At 38.8% G+C, this 18927-nt stretch overlaps 1 protein-coding gene across 12 annotated transcripts in view; it reads left to right on the top strand.

Annotated features, from left to right (window-relative positions):
- Positions 1-18927, top strand: part of phldb2b (pleckstrin homology-like domain, family B, member 2b) — a 47197-nt gene that overhangs the window by 18692 nt on the left and 9578 nt on the right. For 3 of the 12 annotated variants that reach the window (XM_048174266.1, XM_048174272.1, XM_048174273.1), the window contains 14 exons: positions 83-1239; positions 4599-4940; positions 6983-7120; positions 8384-8521; positions 10894-11022; positions 12479-12634; positions 12868-12978; positions 13084-13173; positions 13477-13611; positions 14234-14407; positions 14870-15046; positions 15125-15268; positions 16090-16195; positions 16331-16345. In XM_048174266.1, the coding sequence (XP_048030223.1) occupies positions 83-1239; positions 4599-4940; positions 6983-7120; positions 8384-8521; positions 10894-11022; positions 12479-12634; positions 12868-12978; positions 13084-13173; positions 13477-13611; positions 14234-14407; positions 14870-15046; positions 15125-15268; positions 16090-16195; positions 16331-16345 (3012 nt within the window). The remainder of the gene's footprint in view (positions 1-82; positions 1240-4598; positions 4941-6982; positions 7121-8383; positions 8522-10893; positions 11023-12478; positions 12635-12867; positions 12979-13083; positions 13174-13476; positions 13612-14233; positions 14408-14869; positions 15047-15124; positions 15269-16089; positions 16196-16330; positions 16346-18927) is intronic. The other 9 variants (XM_048174268.1, XM_048174269.1, XM_048174270.1 and 6 more) reach the window with 9 other exon arrangements.

Below are 18927 nucleotides of genomic sequence, written 5' to 3'. Positions count from 1 at the left end.
GTCTGGCCTTTTCAAAAATGAAGCTGCTAGTAATAAACTCTTGTTTATTCTTCTGAAGAACCTTTCTTGTGTTTATTTTTAGATTATCTGAAGTTCAGCAGTGACTTCAGTCACTGTCTGGGCGGCTCTGGCTCTAGAGGGATGCGCTCAGTCTCTGAGCTGCGGGATTTGATGGACACTTTACAAAAAAAGAAGCAGGCATTGGAGAACAGCTTGCGAGCCAATGGGGACTCAAGCCCCTCTTACTTCAGCATGACGCAGTCTCCACCTACCACACCCAATTTGCTGTCACCCGTCACTTCGTCCTCCCCAATATCATATCAGGAGCAAGCCCGCCGATTGTACAGCCCTGAACGACCACCGCTTGTGGCCAGAGTGCCAATGCATTCATCCAGCAGCATGCCTCCGTCTCCTCGCTGTTCTGACCCTCGAGATCGTGACACATCACTTCCTTACTCTCGACCCATGAGCCGGAACCAGTCTCAGGATAGTCTGCTCCTAAATTCGTCAGATAGTCGCCATGCTGCAACCTCAGTCTCAGGGCTCTCAATGTGGAATGGCTCGTCCACCAGCGCAACTGATTCCCTCCCTCCAGCACCAGGGGGCGGTAGTGGTGCAGCTAGCATGCCTTCCAGTCCCCGTCTGGCTCGCCGATTCCACACCCCAGATGCAGGACGTAACGGTGGACTCGAGCCTGTTCCACGGCAACGAAAGTATTCCGCTGGGTCACTTACAGGAATGAGCTCGCACAGTCGCTCCCTACCACGCCTCTATCGACCTGCCGACACCCAGCTCACTCTTCACCCAAGCTATCGGTCTCCTGACGGTCATCTTTCACGCCCAACTGGCGCCTCTGATCCCAACCACCAGAATGGTCATTCTGAAGTAGTCTCCATTTCACTGTCCACCAGACCTGGTACCAAACCCACCGTAGCCCCTCCGGATGTCACCATGACATCAGGAGAAGCCACCAGCCCCCGGCAGGCCAAGAAGGTGAGTTTGACTTCCACCAGCTCCTACTCAGAACTGGACAGGCAAGCCATGCGTGGTCCCTCACCAGCTATGGAGATCGGTCTTGGGGAAAGGAGGCAGTCTTTCGGAAAGGCAGGGCTGGGTCCACCGACTGGCTTCAGGGAGAGAAAAGGCAGCATCAGCTCTCTCAGTGGAAAGGAAGAGCTTCAAGACTACCATCAGAGACAGAGAGATGAAAGACTACGGGAACAGGAAGTGGAAAGACTGGTGAGAATTTTTTTTCACTTTGTTGTTTGTTTATGTATTGCTTTAAATCTTTTTTCTAAATTAGAGTTGTCAAAAGTACCGACTTCGGTAGCAATCGGTACTGAAATTTTAAAAATGTGACGCTTTGAGTGCTGTTGAGCGGATTCGTAAACACCTCTGATTGGCCATTGTGTTCACGTGCTCATTAGATATGTCTTTGATTGGCTACAATGATCAATGCATGGCAGTGTTTGAATTTGCGGACTGGTCCATGATAGGCGCCTGCTTTCAAACACTCCCGTGTGTATCTTTGTAAGCGCTTGGTGAAGAGTGCCATTGATGACTATTTACAACGTTTTTATAGCGTTGATCATTGAAGCTAATCACAGACCTATCCAATGAGCTGTGAACACAATGGCCAATCAGAGGTGTTTACGAATCAGCTTAACACCGTTCAAAGCATCACATTTTTAAAAATTCTTTACCGACTAGGTATCGAAGTCGGTACTTTTGACAACTCTATTCTAAATGCATGTTATTGATCTTATTGTGAATGATTTATCCATGCATTTGGTTTTGTCGAGTTGATAATTTTTAACCAGTGTCATTATGCAACCTTTGAGTGAAAAAACAGACTTCACTTTGGTGACATATGCAGGACTTGTGTTTGTATGCAATTAAACCCCACCCCTTGCTTACAATCGACGGAAAGCTTTCATTCAGATCTACCTCCATCCAATCAACAAACGGTGGATTGAACCAAGACCTCGCCCTACATTTTTTTTTTTTTTTGATAATCCGTTTCACTTGGATGTACGTCACAATACGGAAGAAAATATCTATTGCTACTTCCTTTAAATCACAACAATTCAACATAAATGGCGATTAACGCTTATCTAATGAATTACTGACTCCATTCGGATCTGTCAATCCGATCAATTGCTGATGACATAAATCCCATCCTACTTCTTTTCTTAAAAATCTTGCTTAACTCACAAATGTCACATTACGCAAGTAAAATGAGCTTTAGATTCTGTTTCATGTTGACTTTAACACAAAATACACATTAATTATAGAAGAATTCAAACATCTGCATGTCCAATCATCTGTTTCCTTTTTATTCTTTATAAGCATATATCATTCTTCTTAAGACTCACCCAATATAAAGACCATATGACTTCAATGATTGATTTCATCTAAAATATTAAACATTCCTCCTCCATGACCCTGTTTTCTTTACTCATTGTGAGGGGTATCAAGCGAAAAGCTGGTGATATTTCAAATCTTATTGCAATATGAGATCTTGAGGGAGCTCCGATACAGGAGATCCCACCTGCAGCATAATTAATCTTCCCACCAAACTTGTGCTCTGGCATTCCTCTCAGTTATAACAAACAGACCATGTGCAGGAAGGCCCCTCTCGTTCTCTGTAGTGGATGCGGTGGAAGACCCAAGCAGAGGTGTGGCTGCATAAACCTCCTATTAATAGACAGCTCGACAGCCCAGAACCACATCCACTTTCATTGAACCCGGCCTCCTAAACACACTCTTTCTGGGAGGCCGCCCACAGCTGCAGATGATCCTGGCAAATTGCCAATGCTAACATGCTCCATTCTTGCTTCTCAGCTGCTCTCAGTGGGGTTCAAATGAAAGGCATCAGAGTTTTTGTACTCTGTGGTAAAGGGAGGCCACCTGTGGCGCCGCCCTGCTGGGCAGAGGCCAAACCATCAGCGTAGACCGCCCACTCATTAGTTAGCACCACAACTACAGGCTGGTGATATTTACAAGGCCAGAACTGAGTGAAAACAAGGCCGCTACAGGTGCAGATGTATATCCATACATAGACTTTCACATGGTTTCTTTGAAAAACATACTCTTTCTGAGGAATGTAATATTACGACTTTAACCCTGGTCGTACATGATAAAAAAACAACAAAAAAAACATTAATTTAATGATTGCACACAGTTGCATAGCATGTGTGGTTGTGTTTTTTTCCCCTTTTCAGAACCCAACGAGGTCTAAAATATTGGGAGAAAACTATCTGTTAGCATTTCCAACAGCACTGGTAAAATACATATAATATATTTAATATATACAATGACTTTGAATGGCTAGTGAACAAAGATGCCTTTTGCCTGCTTTTAGAACATGCCAGCTTCACAAATGTAAGGGTGCAATAGATAGAGCCACTGACCTTGAATTGATACAGAGATTTTATATAAATTGTTTAGGATTATTTAGATTGCCCATCATCCATGGTAGGGGATCCAGTGAAGTTTTGCCCCTCGCTCATGCATTAGGGCTGATAGTGTGTCATGAGTAAAAGTGAACGGATTGAATCACACTGCTGCTATTTGTATATCTTTTCCCATCTAGTGCCAGCAGTTTTTATTGGGTCCAGTTTCACTCCCTGCCCAGTTCCTGAGAGCACCATCTCCCTCTCTCTTTCTCTTTCCCCTTCGCAATCTCCCTTCCCACCGGCTCATCGACCTCCCATCAGAGGGTTTGTGTTTCTGACACTTGCTTAGTGTGGCACTGATGTTGTTGAGTTCATGTCTCTCTGTAATTTGTGCATACTGTGCTGAGGAACTTAACTGAACCTTGCATCTTTTTGATGAGGGCATGATCTCCTGTGAGGTGGAGGTCACCATGTGCCCTCTTACTTCTTGAAATGTTGACATGGTAAGTAAAGCTGTCTGATAAATAGGACCATGCAAATGCGTTAAAATGCTGGGCTTGTTTTGTGGATCAGGTTTCGATTTACAAGGAAATGTCTTCTTTATGTATTTAATAACCGTTAATATGGCTATGATGCAGGTCGGGTTGTTCATTCACAGTTATATGAACCTGTGTGATCATTTTTCTTGGCTCTGGAAATGCTCGCCTGAACTTGCTGTTTGCATTTCCATATCAGTTGATAAATACAGGGTTTTTTTTAAGCCAAGTGCACTCCCTCATAAGCTGGGGTTGTTTTTGGATGTATATGCCTGCTTGTCTCCATCTGGTCTTTCTCTGACCACAGCTTGGGGCTGACAGAAGTGCTTTTCCGCCTTTTTTCATGTAAATAGAATTGAATCAAAGATGCTTGGATATTGGACCTTCTTGAAGATGTTTGAAGGAATAGCAGTAATGTTCTTCCTTACGTTGACCATTGGCTATTAGTGTGAAATGTTTGTTATTTGGAGAAAAATCTCAAGCAGACATGTTCAGAACTGCTGCAGGTAAATCTGTGTGCATCTCGAAGGTGAGAAATATTTCCAAACTTATTCCCTCCAGCTGTCTGGTTGCATTTTTTCATTTTGAGTTTGATGCTTGATGAAAATGCATTTTGTTTTTGTTTTTTATTATTATTATTATTCTCTTTCTGTCTTATCCATAGGAACGTCAGCGTCTGGAGACTATCCTCAATCTGTGTTCTGGGCTGGGTCGCGCAGAGCAGGACAAAACTGGTTTGGCTGTCGCAGACTTGCAGAAGATCAACAAGGAGCTGGAGAAATTACAGGTGTCAGATGATGAGTCCACATTCTCAGACTCTGCAAGTCTCTCAGCCAGCATTTCTGCTGAAAACGACTACGGGCTTAAAGCCCGGGAGACCCAGGTCAGCGAGGAGAGACGGGTACGGCAGTACAAGAACAGTGGACACAGAGAACTTAGGGCGGAGACAACAGCTGTCCTTGGCTCTGCCCCCACCCCTTCTCCTCGGATGACACGGATAAACAAGGTAATTGGTAAAGCCACTTAGACTTAAAAATGTATGAATGAGAGGAACTGACTTCATGCATCTATCAAAAAATCACCTTAATTGGGACCATTTGGCAGTCATTGCATTTGAATTGCATCAAGACATTTTAAATGTCCAAATATACATTACATTACTTTACATTGACCATGGACTCGAGGTCATATCAAGCCTCTGCAATCATACTCTGAGAGGACCTGAAGTCATATGTTTGTGCTGGTCAGATGACCTTCAGCTTTACTCCGACAGATTGTTTTCCACTATGGCTTCATGCATGAAGTCTTTTCTGCATACAGTGTGTGTTTTAATCTCATTAGGTAATTGAATCGTTTGTAAAGCTATGCCGTTTCCTTACTGCTAATTCCTGTGACCTTTTAGAGAGGTTGTAAGAGTTTCCCACCCTTCCTTGGCATGCACACAACCTCATGCACACTTTAATCCATGAAGGAATGTGCGGGTGTCTTCCCTTCAACTCCCGTATAGACTAATCTAATTAGTCTTCCACGCAGGAGTAGCAGTCATGCGTTGGTTCTGTTATTTATCCATCAACTGATACACAATATGACTTTAGAAACCAGCTTATAGAAACTATAAATCTGTATTAGCCTCTCTCTCCCTTCTAGACCTCACAGAAAGAGCCGAAGCAGCTCAGAGACGTGCCCTCCATAGTATAAACTGTGATGAGAAGATATAAACATCACTGTCCAAATATAGCAGGGTCATGCGCATTGTGTTTGGTTGATCTCTGCCTCACAGAATGCAAGAATGGCAGTCTCTTCACCCATATGTTCTGTCCTGATCTTACATGCATGTACGTGTGGATTCTTCCCGGTCACAGGTCAACTTGTTGCTTATAAAACTCAAAACAAGCAGATCGCCTTTCACGGATATTGAAAACTTAGATAAATAATTGGTTTAGGAAATCGAGTATGTCCTTAGCATATCCTCGAAGTTTCCGTTGGACCCATTCATCATTGGTGTTCATTCAGTGAATCCTGTTTCTCAGAGCTAAAGATCAGTGCAGCTGCCAGAAGGGGGCATGTCCATACTATAGATGGACTGCATTAAAGGGCTTTACACTACTTGCATTGACATCTAGCCCAGAATACAGTTCTAAATGTAGCGTTAGGGATCAATACAAAACCCAGCATTAATAAAAAATTTAGTTTGGAAGGTTAAACATTCATTAATAGCTGCTGAAAAATGTGTACATACCTGAACAAAGGAGAAATGCATATGATAGCTCTGTTCTAAAGCAAAATGAGCTGACTTGGCGTGTGCTGTCTACATTGGCAGCTATCTTCTAAGGGATTTATTCAGGTTTCTAAGCGATTTATATTAAAGGGATAGTTCACCCAAAAATTAAACCCTGTGGCTCGTGACGACACATTGATGTCCTAAGACACGAAACGATCGGTTTGTGCGAGAAACCGAACAGTATTTACATCGGTTTCTCGCACAAACTGATCGTTTCATGTCTTAGGACATCAATGTGTCGTCACGAGCCGCAGGGTTTAATTTGGACTTGTCTATGCAAGTTTTATTTACTCTTATAGTAGAAGTTCCCATCCACTAGCATTATTTGACTGACAGATGGCAACGGTTGGAGTTAAAAATCATCATTTGTGTTCTACTGAAGAAACAAAGTCACCTACATCTTGGATGCGCTGGGGGTAAGCAGATAAATATCAAATTTTCATTTTTGGGTGAACTATACCTTTAAGTCTATATTAAGGGAACCCCCAAAAAATAAATAAAACACTGATCAGAATGAAGAATGACAAATTTAAACTCCTACCTTCAGGTAAATGATTAAGAATTCCATACTTGAAATCAAACTGATGATGTTCTCCCAACATCAGTCAGACATTTCCAAAATCTGTGAAGAATACATGTGATACTACCTTTAGAAGTTGTCCAAAATTAGGTATCTTAGGTAACTGAGCTAAGTTCTTTTGTAATATATTTTAGTTCTTACTGCATTGTACAGCATGAGGTTGCTTACAGTATCATGTCTACAACAGGTTTCTGAGGACGACACACAGCTGAAGCTGGACGTAAGACGTATAGAGGAGGAGAGGATCCAGGTTCTGAACAATATGGAAGAGTTGGAGCTGAAGATCAAAGACCTGGACAACCAGATGGAGGAGTCCATCAGAGAGGTACAGTAGGTCATAGTGGGCATAGATCAGGGATGGTGGGTGTAATGGAAGAAGAGTGTCTATGTGGGAGAGTTGTGCATGTGGTGAAGTAATCAGGAGCCGTCATGAGGAGCGCAGCTAGACAAGGAGCTCTGACCTGCCAAGCCTAAACCTGTTTTACTTTCTCTCACTTCAAGCCTCACTTTCTCTGTTTTTCCCTTTAAACTACATATGTCATTCCTGATTTGATTTCAATATTTTTAATGCTCCTCCATATTTCCGCCCTCCACTGTAATGCACTTTCCCTTCCTGTCATCTTCATTTCTCCTATTTGCTTCTTTCTCTTCATGATGTTCTAGTGAGGTTTGAAGGCCTAGGCAAATTTGCTCTTACTGTTCTTGCGGTTTGTCTACACAATTTTTCAATTCATGTTCAATGTACAAATGTGTCAGATGTCTTTAGCTGTTGCAGTCAGTCTAAAAACAACGGACCAATCAGAAGAAGCTTAGGACGTTTGGGACAAGCAACTTTAGATCTTTAGATCAGAGAATGGATGTTAAAATCATGCACTGAAGTGAACAACACTGGATTAGGAGTATCTTGAAAGTAGTGTAGCCTACTTTCACATCTTGAGACACATGCATAATGATTCTGTTCTGTTTTTCAATGTCAACTGGTTTTTTGAATGTACATCATATTAGAATGATTTCTGAAGGATCATGTGACATTGAAGACTGGAGTAATGGCTGCTAAAAATTCAGCTTTGCCAGAAATCTTTTGACAAATAGTGTTAGAATGCACCCTTAGACACTGCAAAATTATTCATAAAATCCAAGGTCCAAAGCACAAGAGAAAGCTATTGCTATGTTGGCCTTGAAGCAGAAACACTCATCTCTTGATTAATGATACATAGGTAGCTTGGTTCCTGCTAAGTCAGCTGTTCCATTAGACTTCCATTCAAAAAACCCATAATGTCAGTTATGTGTTCTAGTTTTATGAGGTTGGGCTTTTATGAGCTCAGAATGTGGGCCTCTTTTTATTTGTGTGAAATGAGGCACCTTCTAGGTGGTCCTGAACGTAGTGATATGACATCACAATTTGCCACCACAAAAAAAACAAAACATCAAAACAATTTAAGTCGCTGACAGTAACTACAGCAATGTATTCAGTAATCATTGCTGTAGTTACTGTCAGCGACTTCAAATGTTTTGATTTTTTTTTTTTTTTTAAATGTAGAATTTTAGGTTGAAAAAAAACATTAAGTATGAGTGTGTGTGTGTTTAGTTGGAAATGGAGCGGGCTCTGTTGGAAGGAGAGCAGGATTCGGAGACGACTCAGCTACAGCAGGAGAAAAATACTCTGGAGCAACTTAAAGAAAAGATGGCTGACATCGAGAACAAAGCGCAGACGGAAAAATCTCAGGTATGTGGCCATGAAGTCTTCATCAGTGTTGAGGAGTAGTTATCTAACAGTAGTGACACTGCTCATTTTACAGTGTTCTCCTAAACTGTCCTTTCTTTTGGTATACAGTATTGGCAAATCAGATTTGGGATCAGTAAGATTGTTATTGTTTTGTTTTTTGGAGAAAAAAAAATTACAGTTTATATATATTTTATAAACTGTATAACAACTGTTTTCAATATTGATAATAAAAAATGATTCTTGAGCACCAAATCAGCATATTATAATGATTTCTGAAGGATCATGTGACACTGAAGACTGGAGTAATGCTGAAAGTTCAGCTTTGCATCACAGGAATGAATGATATTTTAGAATATATTGAAACAGAAAACAGTTCTTTTATATATTGTAATATTTCACAATACTATTTGTAATATTTCAAATAAATGCAGCTTTGGTGAGAAAGACTTGCAACAAAAACTTCAAAAACAAAAACTGACCCCAATCTTCTGAACAAGTCTATATGAACCATCCAAATGTACAATTTTCCAAAATGAATCACTGATTCATTTGATGCCCTATATGTGGATGCCCCTAGGAATTTTGTAGTCAAATGCCATAGTTCATCACTGTTTTTGATGATATAGAATTTAGCAAGTTTTATTAAAGGTGATAGAGAGGATTTTTTCGTCGACTGAGAATCCAAAGACTGTTACTGAGTTTTTGAAATGAGCGCATGCGTAAGAACAGCCCCCCTCCTTCACAACACATTTCAAAGGAACGCCTCCCAAAACTCGTAAACGCTCGTATTGGAACACGAGTGTTTACCACCGGCAGTCGCTGTGTCATGTTTTTTTGGATTCATTATGTCGGACTCACCGCAGGTAACTCATAATCTGCAGTTGTTACTCCTGTCTCCGGACAAAAACATTGCATGTGGCGCCTGTAGATTGTGGAAAGTTACTGGAGCGCGCAGCCGCGCTCGTCTCTCACAAGGAACGTCACGGCAGTGATTGACAAGCCAGAGGGCCAATCGTTTACGCGATGATCGCGTAAACGATTGGCTGATGTTTTTAAGGCCCTACCTCGTGCACAGATGATGTATATTAATATTATTACTTTCAGTGCACTTAATAAATAGTCTTTTATCAGTTAGTAAAGACAGTTTCAAGTAATATTGCAAAAATGTATAAAACAAAACATCCTCTTTAGCACCTTTAATAGTTTTTATTGCAAGTTTATTGATGTCACCCTAATTGAAATTCTCATTGGTTGTGTGCCAGATAAAATGCGTTATATTATCTGATTGGAATATTATCTGATTAAGTTGTATTATCTGATTGAAAGCTTTAGGGAAGTTGGCTGCTACTAGTGTTGCTAATGAAGGTAGTTTAATTTAAAGTTTTGCGAAGATGCAGTTTCAAAGTATCTTTTCCAGCACAAAATGTATAAAATTTTAAGTTTACAATACATATTACTTCTGAAATATCAGTTGTAGAGCCTCACACTCATTTGCATTTCTCCCTCTCACACACACACACACACACACACACACACACACACACACACACACACACACACACACACACACACACATATACACTTGCACTTCCTGGCAGCCTCTCAGTCCATGTCACAGTTGATAATCCCAGGCTTGCTCTAAATACACCTCTGCTAAACTGAGTGACACCCCACATATTGATGTGAGGGATTTCTAAGCTAGGAGGCGGTGGAAACCCTGGCACCTGCGTCTCAAGTTCAGCCTGACTTCCGGCTCATTTCATTTAGCCTGGCAGCTGCAGAGACACTCGATATACGAACCCTAAATGAAGGTCCGTTTTATCTGTTGGAGGATGGTTGATTTGTTCACTTATTAAGTTTCATTCTTGCTAGGATGCTGCCTATGTAGGCAATGGAGCAAGAAAGAACCTAACAAGGTTTTGAAACGGAACTATCAAGTGAATACTAAATTGTGTTTTGTTGCTTGGCAAACATAAATTGCCTACAGTTAGACAATATTACTTGGCACAAGTAAGTTATTGAACATTGGTGTCTGTTATCTTATTGCTGTTGCTGCCACTTGAGGCCATTCTTTGCAGTGGGTGTTGTTTGCATGCAAAGTGGCCATTTGTTAATTGCAGTTCAGTTTGAACTGATTGCCGAGGTATTTTCCAGTTGTTTGAGTATTTCTGTTGATTACATCAGCATTATACCATTCTAAATGATTATTTTCCTGCATTTTCATGTTCTCCATTTAATTCCACCCTTCCACATCCATCATGCCCCACTTGTGCTGTTGCTGACTTTATGTAGTAACTAACCCTGCCCACCCCACCTGCCCCAGCACTAACCCTTCTCTCCTCTCTCCCTGCATCCTTTGCGCGTACATGCAGGACAAAGACAAGCTAGATGCGGAGCGTGTAAAGTTAGAGCGACTGGCGCATCTGCTTGCAGAGCAGAAGACTCAGTTGGACACCTGCCCCGAAGCCTTGAAAGAGCAACTTCAGCTGCAGCTCTGCAGGGTCAGTACTCACACACAGCCTTCATCCTCTTCTTCCTCATAACCGGGTCCTTCTCCTCTTCATCACTAGTGCTTGCATCTGTCTCACTTCCCTGAAAGACATTTGGGCTGTCTTGCATGCGCTTCCTGTATGTAATAACTGAATGTATTGCGTAATAATTTTTGAATTAATATTTGATTTTATATAATCAAAATGTTGTTCCTGGCACCAGTGGGTAAAGACAGGGTTATATTTCACCCCAAAATCAAATGTGAAAAAAATGAATATATTTTAATCATATTAAAATATTAATTATTAAATAAAACACTTATGTTTTATTACATTTTATGTTTGAATTTAATAAATTAACAATTTAAAGCCAACATTTTTAAAGATTTTTTTTGCGTGTGACAATATTAGGCACAAATTCACATTACTGTAATCCAAAAAAATAAAAAATCGTTCTCATATAGTAATGCATAGAAACAAAACTCATTTTTAATGTTATATTTTTTCATTATAATATGAGATGCAAAAAAACATCTTCATTAATTAAATATATATATATATGTATATGTATATGTATGTATATATGTATGTATATATATGTGTATATATATATATATATATATATATATATAATATGTATATGTGTGTGTGTGTGTGTGTGTGTGTGCATGTGTAATTTCTTCAAATTAATGAAGATGGTGTTTTTTGCAATATAAGATATGTATATCTCATTGTGATGCAGAAAAACATTACTTTAAAGATGATTTTAATTCACTAATATGAGAGAGATATGCATAAATTACTTTGCAAATAAGCAATTTACTGAATTAAATTATTAAAATGTGAAATTACAATATTGAGAGGTGGTAATGGGGAGCTTAATTGTCATGAAGATAGTGTATCAATGCTAAAAATCTACAAATACAATTTCCTATTTGTCCCAAATATGTTATTACTGACAAGTTTCATTTGATTTACCCTGATTGGCTGGTGCACAATCCCTGGTAGTGACCACATAAGCTGTTAATTAAGTTAAAGGAAGGAACAGGTTTATTTAAAGCTGGTGAGCCTTGAATGAAAGTGTGGAATACGGTATCTGTTTCTGTAACCGAGTGGAATGGCTGCTGAGTTTCTTTGTCGCAGAAAGTCATGTTATGTGAGTGTTGACGTGATTGATCTCTAAGGGTCAGTGGTCACGGGTGAAAGTTGTGGCAGGTCCTCTGTTCACTGGCATGTGGCGGCTGAAGGCTTGTTTATAGCTGTGATTGGCCTGATTCCAGCAGGGTGAAACTTTAACCCCTGTCTCCATCCCTGGGGAGGGTGGTGGAGCAGAGGGGATTTGGTGTGAACTGCTGTTGGTTTCTTTGAGGCTGGTTGAACTGTGAGAGTATGACAACTTCAGTTCCTTTCCACTTTGAAGATATGGATCTAGTACAAATGTAGACAGTCATATTTTTTTGTGTATCAGGATGCCGAGACACTAGAGGTGGAGACCAAGCGTTTTGAAGACCTAGAGTTTCAACAGCTGGAACGAGAGAGTCGTCAGGATGAGGAGAAAGAGACTCAGACTCAACACATTCTCAGGGAGATTGCAGAATTCCAGCGGAGCACCGTCACACGGAAGGTGAGTTTCCTGGACGTGCATTCATCAGCTTATTGGTGCATTCAAGTCATCTGGGGAAGTTCTTACTTGTGAGTTACTTATAAGAATAAGAGCTTATGTGCATTCACAAGATTTTAAGCACTAGTCCAGCAAAATAAATAGCAAAAGATGTGTATTAGGTCTGTAATTGCGGTTTTAAAAGCTGTGTTGTAAATATGATCATTCCAACATGTCTATATGTGTGATACCTTTAGGAGAGGCTCCTGGCCCTGAAGAAGCAGTGTACCCAGATTTCCCAGCAGGCTCAGAGGGACAAGGACAACTTTGTGAAGGAAAAGAACAATCTTCAGATGATGCTACAGCGGGTATGTCTTTGTAATATGACCAAATAACCATGCTGCAGTGCCTTTTTGGTTCCTTTTCTGCACCCTTTATTGAAAGTCATTTTTGGTGCTTCTTTTTTTTCCCAGGAAAAGGAGAATCTCGTCAATTTGGAGAAGAAATATTCCGAGCTCACTGGGGCATTGGGTTTCCCTCTTAGTCCCATCAGTATGAAGGAGGTAAGCCTGACAGGATTGTGTCTTCTCAGTGTATTTAAGGCAAATCTTCTTCATCTTGACATGGACTATGGCATCCTCTCTTGGACTACACATGTGTTATGGGCCTGAGCACTTCAACCATGTGTGGCTGCCCCAAAAGGTTACTGTAACGCCATGAACTACAGTAAATAAGGAAGTCTTCACTTTGATCGCTTTTTCGCCCATGCCCTTATCACAAACCTTGCAACCTGGAAATCTTTAGTTGCAGAGGGTTGTTTGTGTTTCCTCACTGTGGAAACGGGGTCTTTTTCCCCTGTTTTCCAGGACTGTTTCCAGTTGGCCGACGTATGTCCGCCTCATAGTGAATTTTGCCATGCCCACAAAACCCTGTCTCCACTTCCTGCTGACCTCCTGATGTTTTCTTCTCTTCTTTCCTCTTTGTCTATCAAAAACGCTGAGGTAACATACTTGCAATGTGCATGCAAGATAACGTTTGGTGCTCATTTCCTGCTTTCTAAAATACCTCCTAACATGCCACTTCTCGGGGTAGTTAAGATTAATAACGCTCTTGATACTGAAAATAACATCCTAATTATTTCCTCTTTTGCTGTTTTGGGGTTTTTGTTTGGATCCTTTAAAGGGGTTGTTCATCCAAAATTTCTGTCATTATTAACTCGTGTCTTTCCAAACCTGTATGACTCTTTTTTTCTACTGTGGAACTTTAAAGAAGTTATTTTGAGTAGATATCTTGAAAAACAATTTTGGTTACCATTGATTTCCATTGTATGGACATAAACACTTTTTCTTAAAATATCTTTTATGTTCCACAGTAGAAAGAAAGTCAGGTTTGGACCAACATGAGGGTGAATAATGACAGAATTCTCATTTTTTGGGTGAACTATCTTTTTATGCATTTACTCGATTTATTTATTTGTTTACTTTTTAATTTCATTATTTTTTAAATTTTATTTTAGATTCATCTGTTATTAATTTGCTTATTAATAATTTTAACCTACTTAAATGTCTTTTCCTTTTCAACCCCTTACCTTTCCCCCCATTTTCCGAATGGTTTGTTCCACAGGGCTATGTTACAGTCAATGAGATCAATGAACTGTACTCTCAGCTGGGGGTAGACCCCACCCCAGCCCCCCTCCCCACCCAAGCCCAGTCCTCCCCTGACGCCCCTGCAACAGGGTCTGACCCCAGCCCTGATCCCAGTCCTGCAGAGAGCACTGTCCCACCAGGAGAGGGTGAGGTGTGTGATCAGGATGGTTTATATGTGTTCGGAATTAAGCATGTCCAGGATTTAGTTGCACATGCCAAGTACTGGAAAAATTGAGTATAAGGTCATGTGACATGGTCACTATGGGTGTTTGTGTGTGTGTGTTTTCGTGATTTTAAAGAGGTCATATCATACTACTATATAATGTGTGTATATATATATATATATATATATATATATATATATATATATATATATATATATATATATATATATATATATATAATTATTAATAATAATTCATCCTGATTTCAGGATGTGCTTTTTTTCCATCTTAGTTTCAATGACTATATTTTTGCTCTTTTATTGTAAAAACATCAATCAAATTTTCATTATATGACCCCTTTAAGAGGTTTTTAAACCAACTATCCTATCGGCATACCTTCTTCTGGCATCCTTATTTTCTGATTTTCTCTTTTTTTCTCTTTGTCAAAGCTCTCTCCCTCTTCCTGTCCACTGTCCTCCTCCATCCCTTCTTCCTCTTTCACTGCATGCTCTCGTCCCAACTCTAAACCTCCCTCTGTGCACTGGCCTGAAGACATGGTCACTTTTCTCAACCCTTCTCCTCCACCTCCTCCTCTACCTGCCAAAAAACAGCGCCGCCACAGGCAGGTAAACCTTGTGAGTGCGTATGTACATATGAGTGCAATTATCAGTGACATTTCTTACCTTTAACCTTCTGTTCCTCAGCATTTCCGCAACCTAGAGGAAAGAAAACGGTACGGTAAGGAAGGCGGAGCTCATCTGAGTGACACTCTCCCTCGGAAGAAGACCCAGCCCACCATAACCCCACAGTTCACCTGTGCCACCCTGGGTCGTAACATACCCTCTAAAGTAAGAATATGTTATACATTTACATACATACATAGAAGTCTCTAATGTGCATTTTAGGGCATTTACATGCTGTATGTTTTAGTCTTAAAGGTACAGTAGCCAAAAACAACCCATTTAATTCCATAGAAATCATCATAACAAACGAAATATATACTTATAAGAGGGCTGGGTGATATACTGAATATTTACTATATATTCAGTATTTTGTTTGCAATTATAAAATGTATCCAATATTTGTCAGTGTCGCATTGATTTTACTCTATATTTGGCCATTAAGTTTATCAAAGACCGTCTAGTTTTCTAACAAATGTGTAGTAACTTTTAAGTTCCTGACATGTTTTAAAATGTTTTATTAAAAAAATTTTCTAGGTAATTGTTGCTGTTTATTACTATATTGTATTGTTATATTGTTGCATTTAAGTAAAAAGGATTACATACTTCTTCCTTGTTTATTTCATAAAAAAATGGGAAAATATACTTTGTTTTAAAATTTATTTTTTATTTTTAGCTGTTTTTTAACTAATTTAAATATTAAATATCTACTTGGCAACAATGGTTGATTCTATTCTATTATATTCTATTATATTATATTATAATAATTTGGGTGAGGAAGATTTTTTTGAGTGAGTAAGAAATTAATACTTTTACTCAGCAAGGATGCATTAAATTTATTAAAAGTGACGATAAAGACCTTTATAATGTTGCCAAAGATCAAATAAATAAAAGAGAATTCTTTCAAAAACTATTAAAAATCTTACAGACTTATGTGGTAATGTATGTATGAAATAAAAGCCGGCACTAACATCACTCCCTGTGTTCAGTCTCATCCACCTTTAGCTCAAAGCTCCAGCTGTGGGAGTGTGTTGAATCGAGCCCTTGCCATCTCCCCTAAAGAGACACACATGGATACACACCGCCTGCACAAGGGTAGGGCTCTCCACCATAAACACACACTGTTTAAAATATACAGTGTTATTATGTAGCATTACATCATACTCATCAAAAGTGGTGCTTTATAAGTCAAATGTTACCTAATTTCGGATTACTTTCTCTATCCTGCAGGCAAATCTAAGAAAGGTACAGTAGTCTAGATGAGTCTGTTTTAATTTCCATTCCAATAATGTCAAAGTCTTTTAGCATGTCCTCTCTGGCGAAGAATGTCCTCCTTTGGGGGACATTCATTGCCTCAGCCATTGGCTGATGTCAGCCCCACTCTCAACACTTTTTAATAAGTCTGTTCTTACTGGAATGGAGAAACCTGTAGCATTTCTTCATTATTATTATTATTAACCAGCGCCTTTTATGGGTCTTAAGGGATGAGGTTGAATCTTGTATGAAATAAAGCTGCTATTTTATACATATTACAAAGGCACGAAATGATTTATTTCATACAATGGTATGATGTTATTTTAGTAATTCAGTTCTGCATGATTAGGTGTGTGTCTTCAGTCATTTGTTTTCATTTTATTCCTATTCATAGACTCTAATTGTTATGTCACCCTGCCGTTTATGGACTAGAGGGCTGATGGTGGGTGTTTATGGGTATTTTGGCTGGTATGAGGCTTCTCTAAAATTCTTCAGAGTTCCTCTGCAGAATGCTATGGAAGAGGATTAGGGCCAAGTAATAATAAAAAAATAAAACCATCTCGAGATTAAAGTTGTTAAATTTCGAGAAAAAAGTTGAGATAAAATGTTGAGAATAAACTCATTAAATTACGAGAAAAAACTCGTTAAATTTCGAGAAAAAAGTCGAGATAAAATGTTGAGAATCAACTCGTTAAATTACGAGAAAAAACTTGTTACATTTTGAGGAAAAAAGTTGAGATAAAATGTTGAGAATAAAGTCATTAAATTTCGAGAAAAAAATTCTTTAAATTTCAAGAAAAAAGTCGATAAAATGTTGAGAATAAACTCGTTAAATTATGAGAAAAATGTCGTTAAATTTCGAGAAAAAAGTCGAGATAAAATGTTGAGAATAAAATCATTAAATTATGAGAAAAATAATTAAATTAAATTATGAGAATAAAGTCATTAAATTATGAGAATAAAGTCATTAAATTACGAGAAAAAAGTCATTAAATTATGAGAAAAAAGTCATTAAATTACGAGAACAAATTCGTTAAATTATGAATTTGTTCTCAACATTTTATATCGACTTTTTTCTCGAAATTTAACAACATTTTTCTCGTAATTTAATGAATTTGTTCTCGTAATTTAACGACTTTTTTCTCGTAATTTAATGACTTTATTCTCAACATTTTATCTCAACTTTTTTCTCGAAATTTAACAACATTTTTCTTGTAATTTAATGAATTTGTTCTCGTAATTTAACAACTTCTCGTAATTTAATGACTTTATTCTCAACATTTTATCTCGACTTTTTTCTCGAAATTTAACGACATTTTTCTCGTAATTTAACAAATTTATTCTCAACATTTTATCTCGACTTTTTTCTTGAAATTTAACGAGTTTTTTCTCGTAATTTAACGAGTTTATTCTCAACATTTTATCTCGACTTTTTTCTCGAAATTTAACAACTTTAATCTCGAGATGGTTTTATTTTTTTATTATTGCTTGGCCCTAATCCTTTTTCCGTAGAATGCACATCGGCCATGGTCACATTAGCAAAATTTCTGTGAAATTTTGCAGGCAAATAAAGGCCCATTGTCTATTGTCAATAGTGTAGCATCGTATGAAGCACAGCTCTCTGTTGGTCAGTGCTGGAAATCCGTTTGATTGACTTGAACCCATTACAAAATCTGTACAGCGAAATCTTTCGTCCTCGCATGAAATTCCCCATCGTGTGGAATCCTATTAAAATGACTGGATTTTTGCCTGCAGAAATTCGCTAAACAATGGTAAATGTGACTGCACCTTTAGGTTTCTGAAATGAATAACTTTTGGGTTTCATCAAATACCCAGCATGCAACAACACCATGATCACTCGCAGTGTTGTGTAGTAACTGTAACCATATTAAGACTCTCTGGACCATCAAAACAAGCAAATCAAAGCTTAAGTTTAATTAAAGTGAATCTGCCTTAAAAGGCCTTGATGTCCTTAAATAGGAGGTTTTTATTGGAACTGGGTGGAAACGTTTTGTATTTATTTATTTTTTTTGTGAAGATAGTGAAAGAATGTTGGGAAGATGAAGAACAGGAAATGCTTCCATTTTGTTTCCAACAAATATCTGCATTCCTTTTCAACCTGACAAGTTTAATCGTGACCCTTTTCTTTTTAATATAACATTAATACACTAAAGCTTTTTGAATATGTGAGAATTATGACTTTACTAATGTAGGTGGAAAAGCTTGACTTTGTTGTGGTCTTGGATGGTTTATCAGAAGGTCTCCTGGGTAGGATCATCAGAGAGGCGGTTCTCTGCTCTTTCTCATTGTGGTTGATGTTATCAAGTTGTAATGAAGTTGAGTCTCATCCGCTGCACTAATTCTTGTAGTACTTGATGTTCTTCTTACAAGTTAAGCTGTGCATCTACATGAGACGGCAACTAAATGGATGTCGAGTGCAAATATATCAATCCGTCTTTTAATTCCGGACTTATAGCTGAAGAAGGACGTCATTAGGGGCTTGGGATCCAATCTGTGAATCTGAGTAAGGTCACATACACAACTGTTCAAAAATTTGGGGTCATTAAGGTTTT

The sequence above is a fragment of the Megalobrama amblycephala genome, linkage group LG22, assembly GCF_018812025.1.
Source record: "Megalobrama amblycephala isolate DHTTF-2021 linkage group LG22, ASM1881202v1, whole genome shotgun sequence".
NCBI lineage: Eukaryota > Metazoa > Chordata > Actinopteri > Cypriniformes > Xenocyprididae > Megalobrama > Megalobrama amblycephala.
Note: the sequence above shows the minus strand (reverse complement) of the source record. Positions and strands in the feature narration are given on the sequence as shown.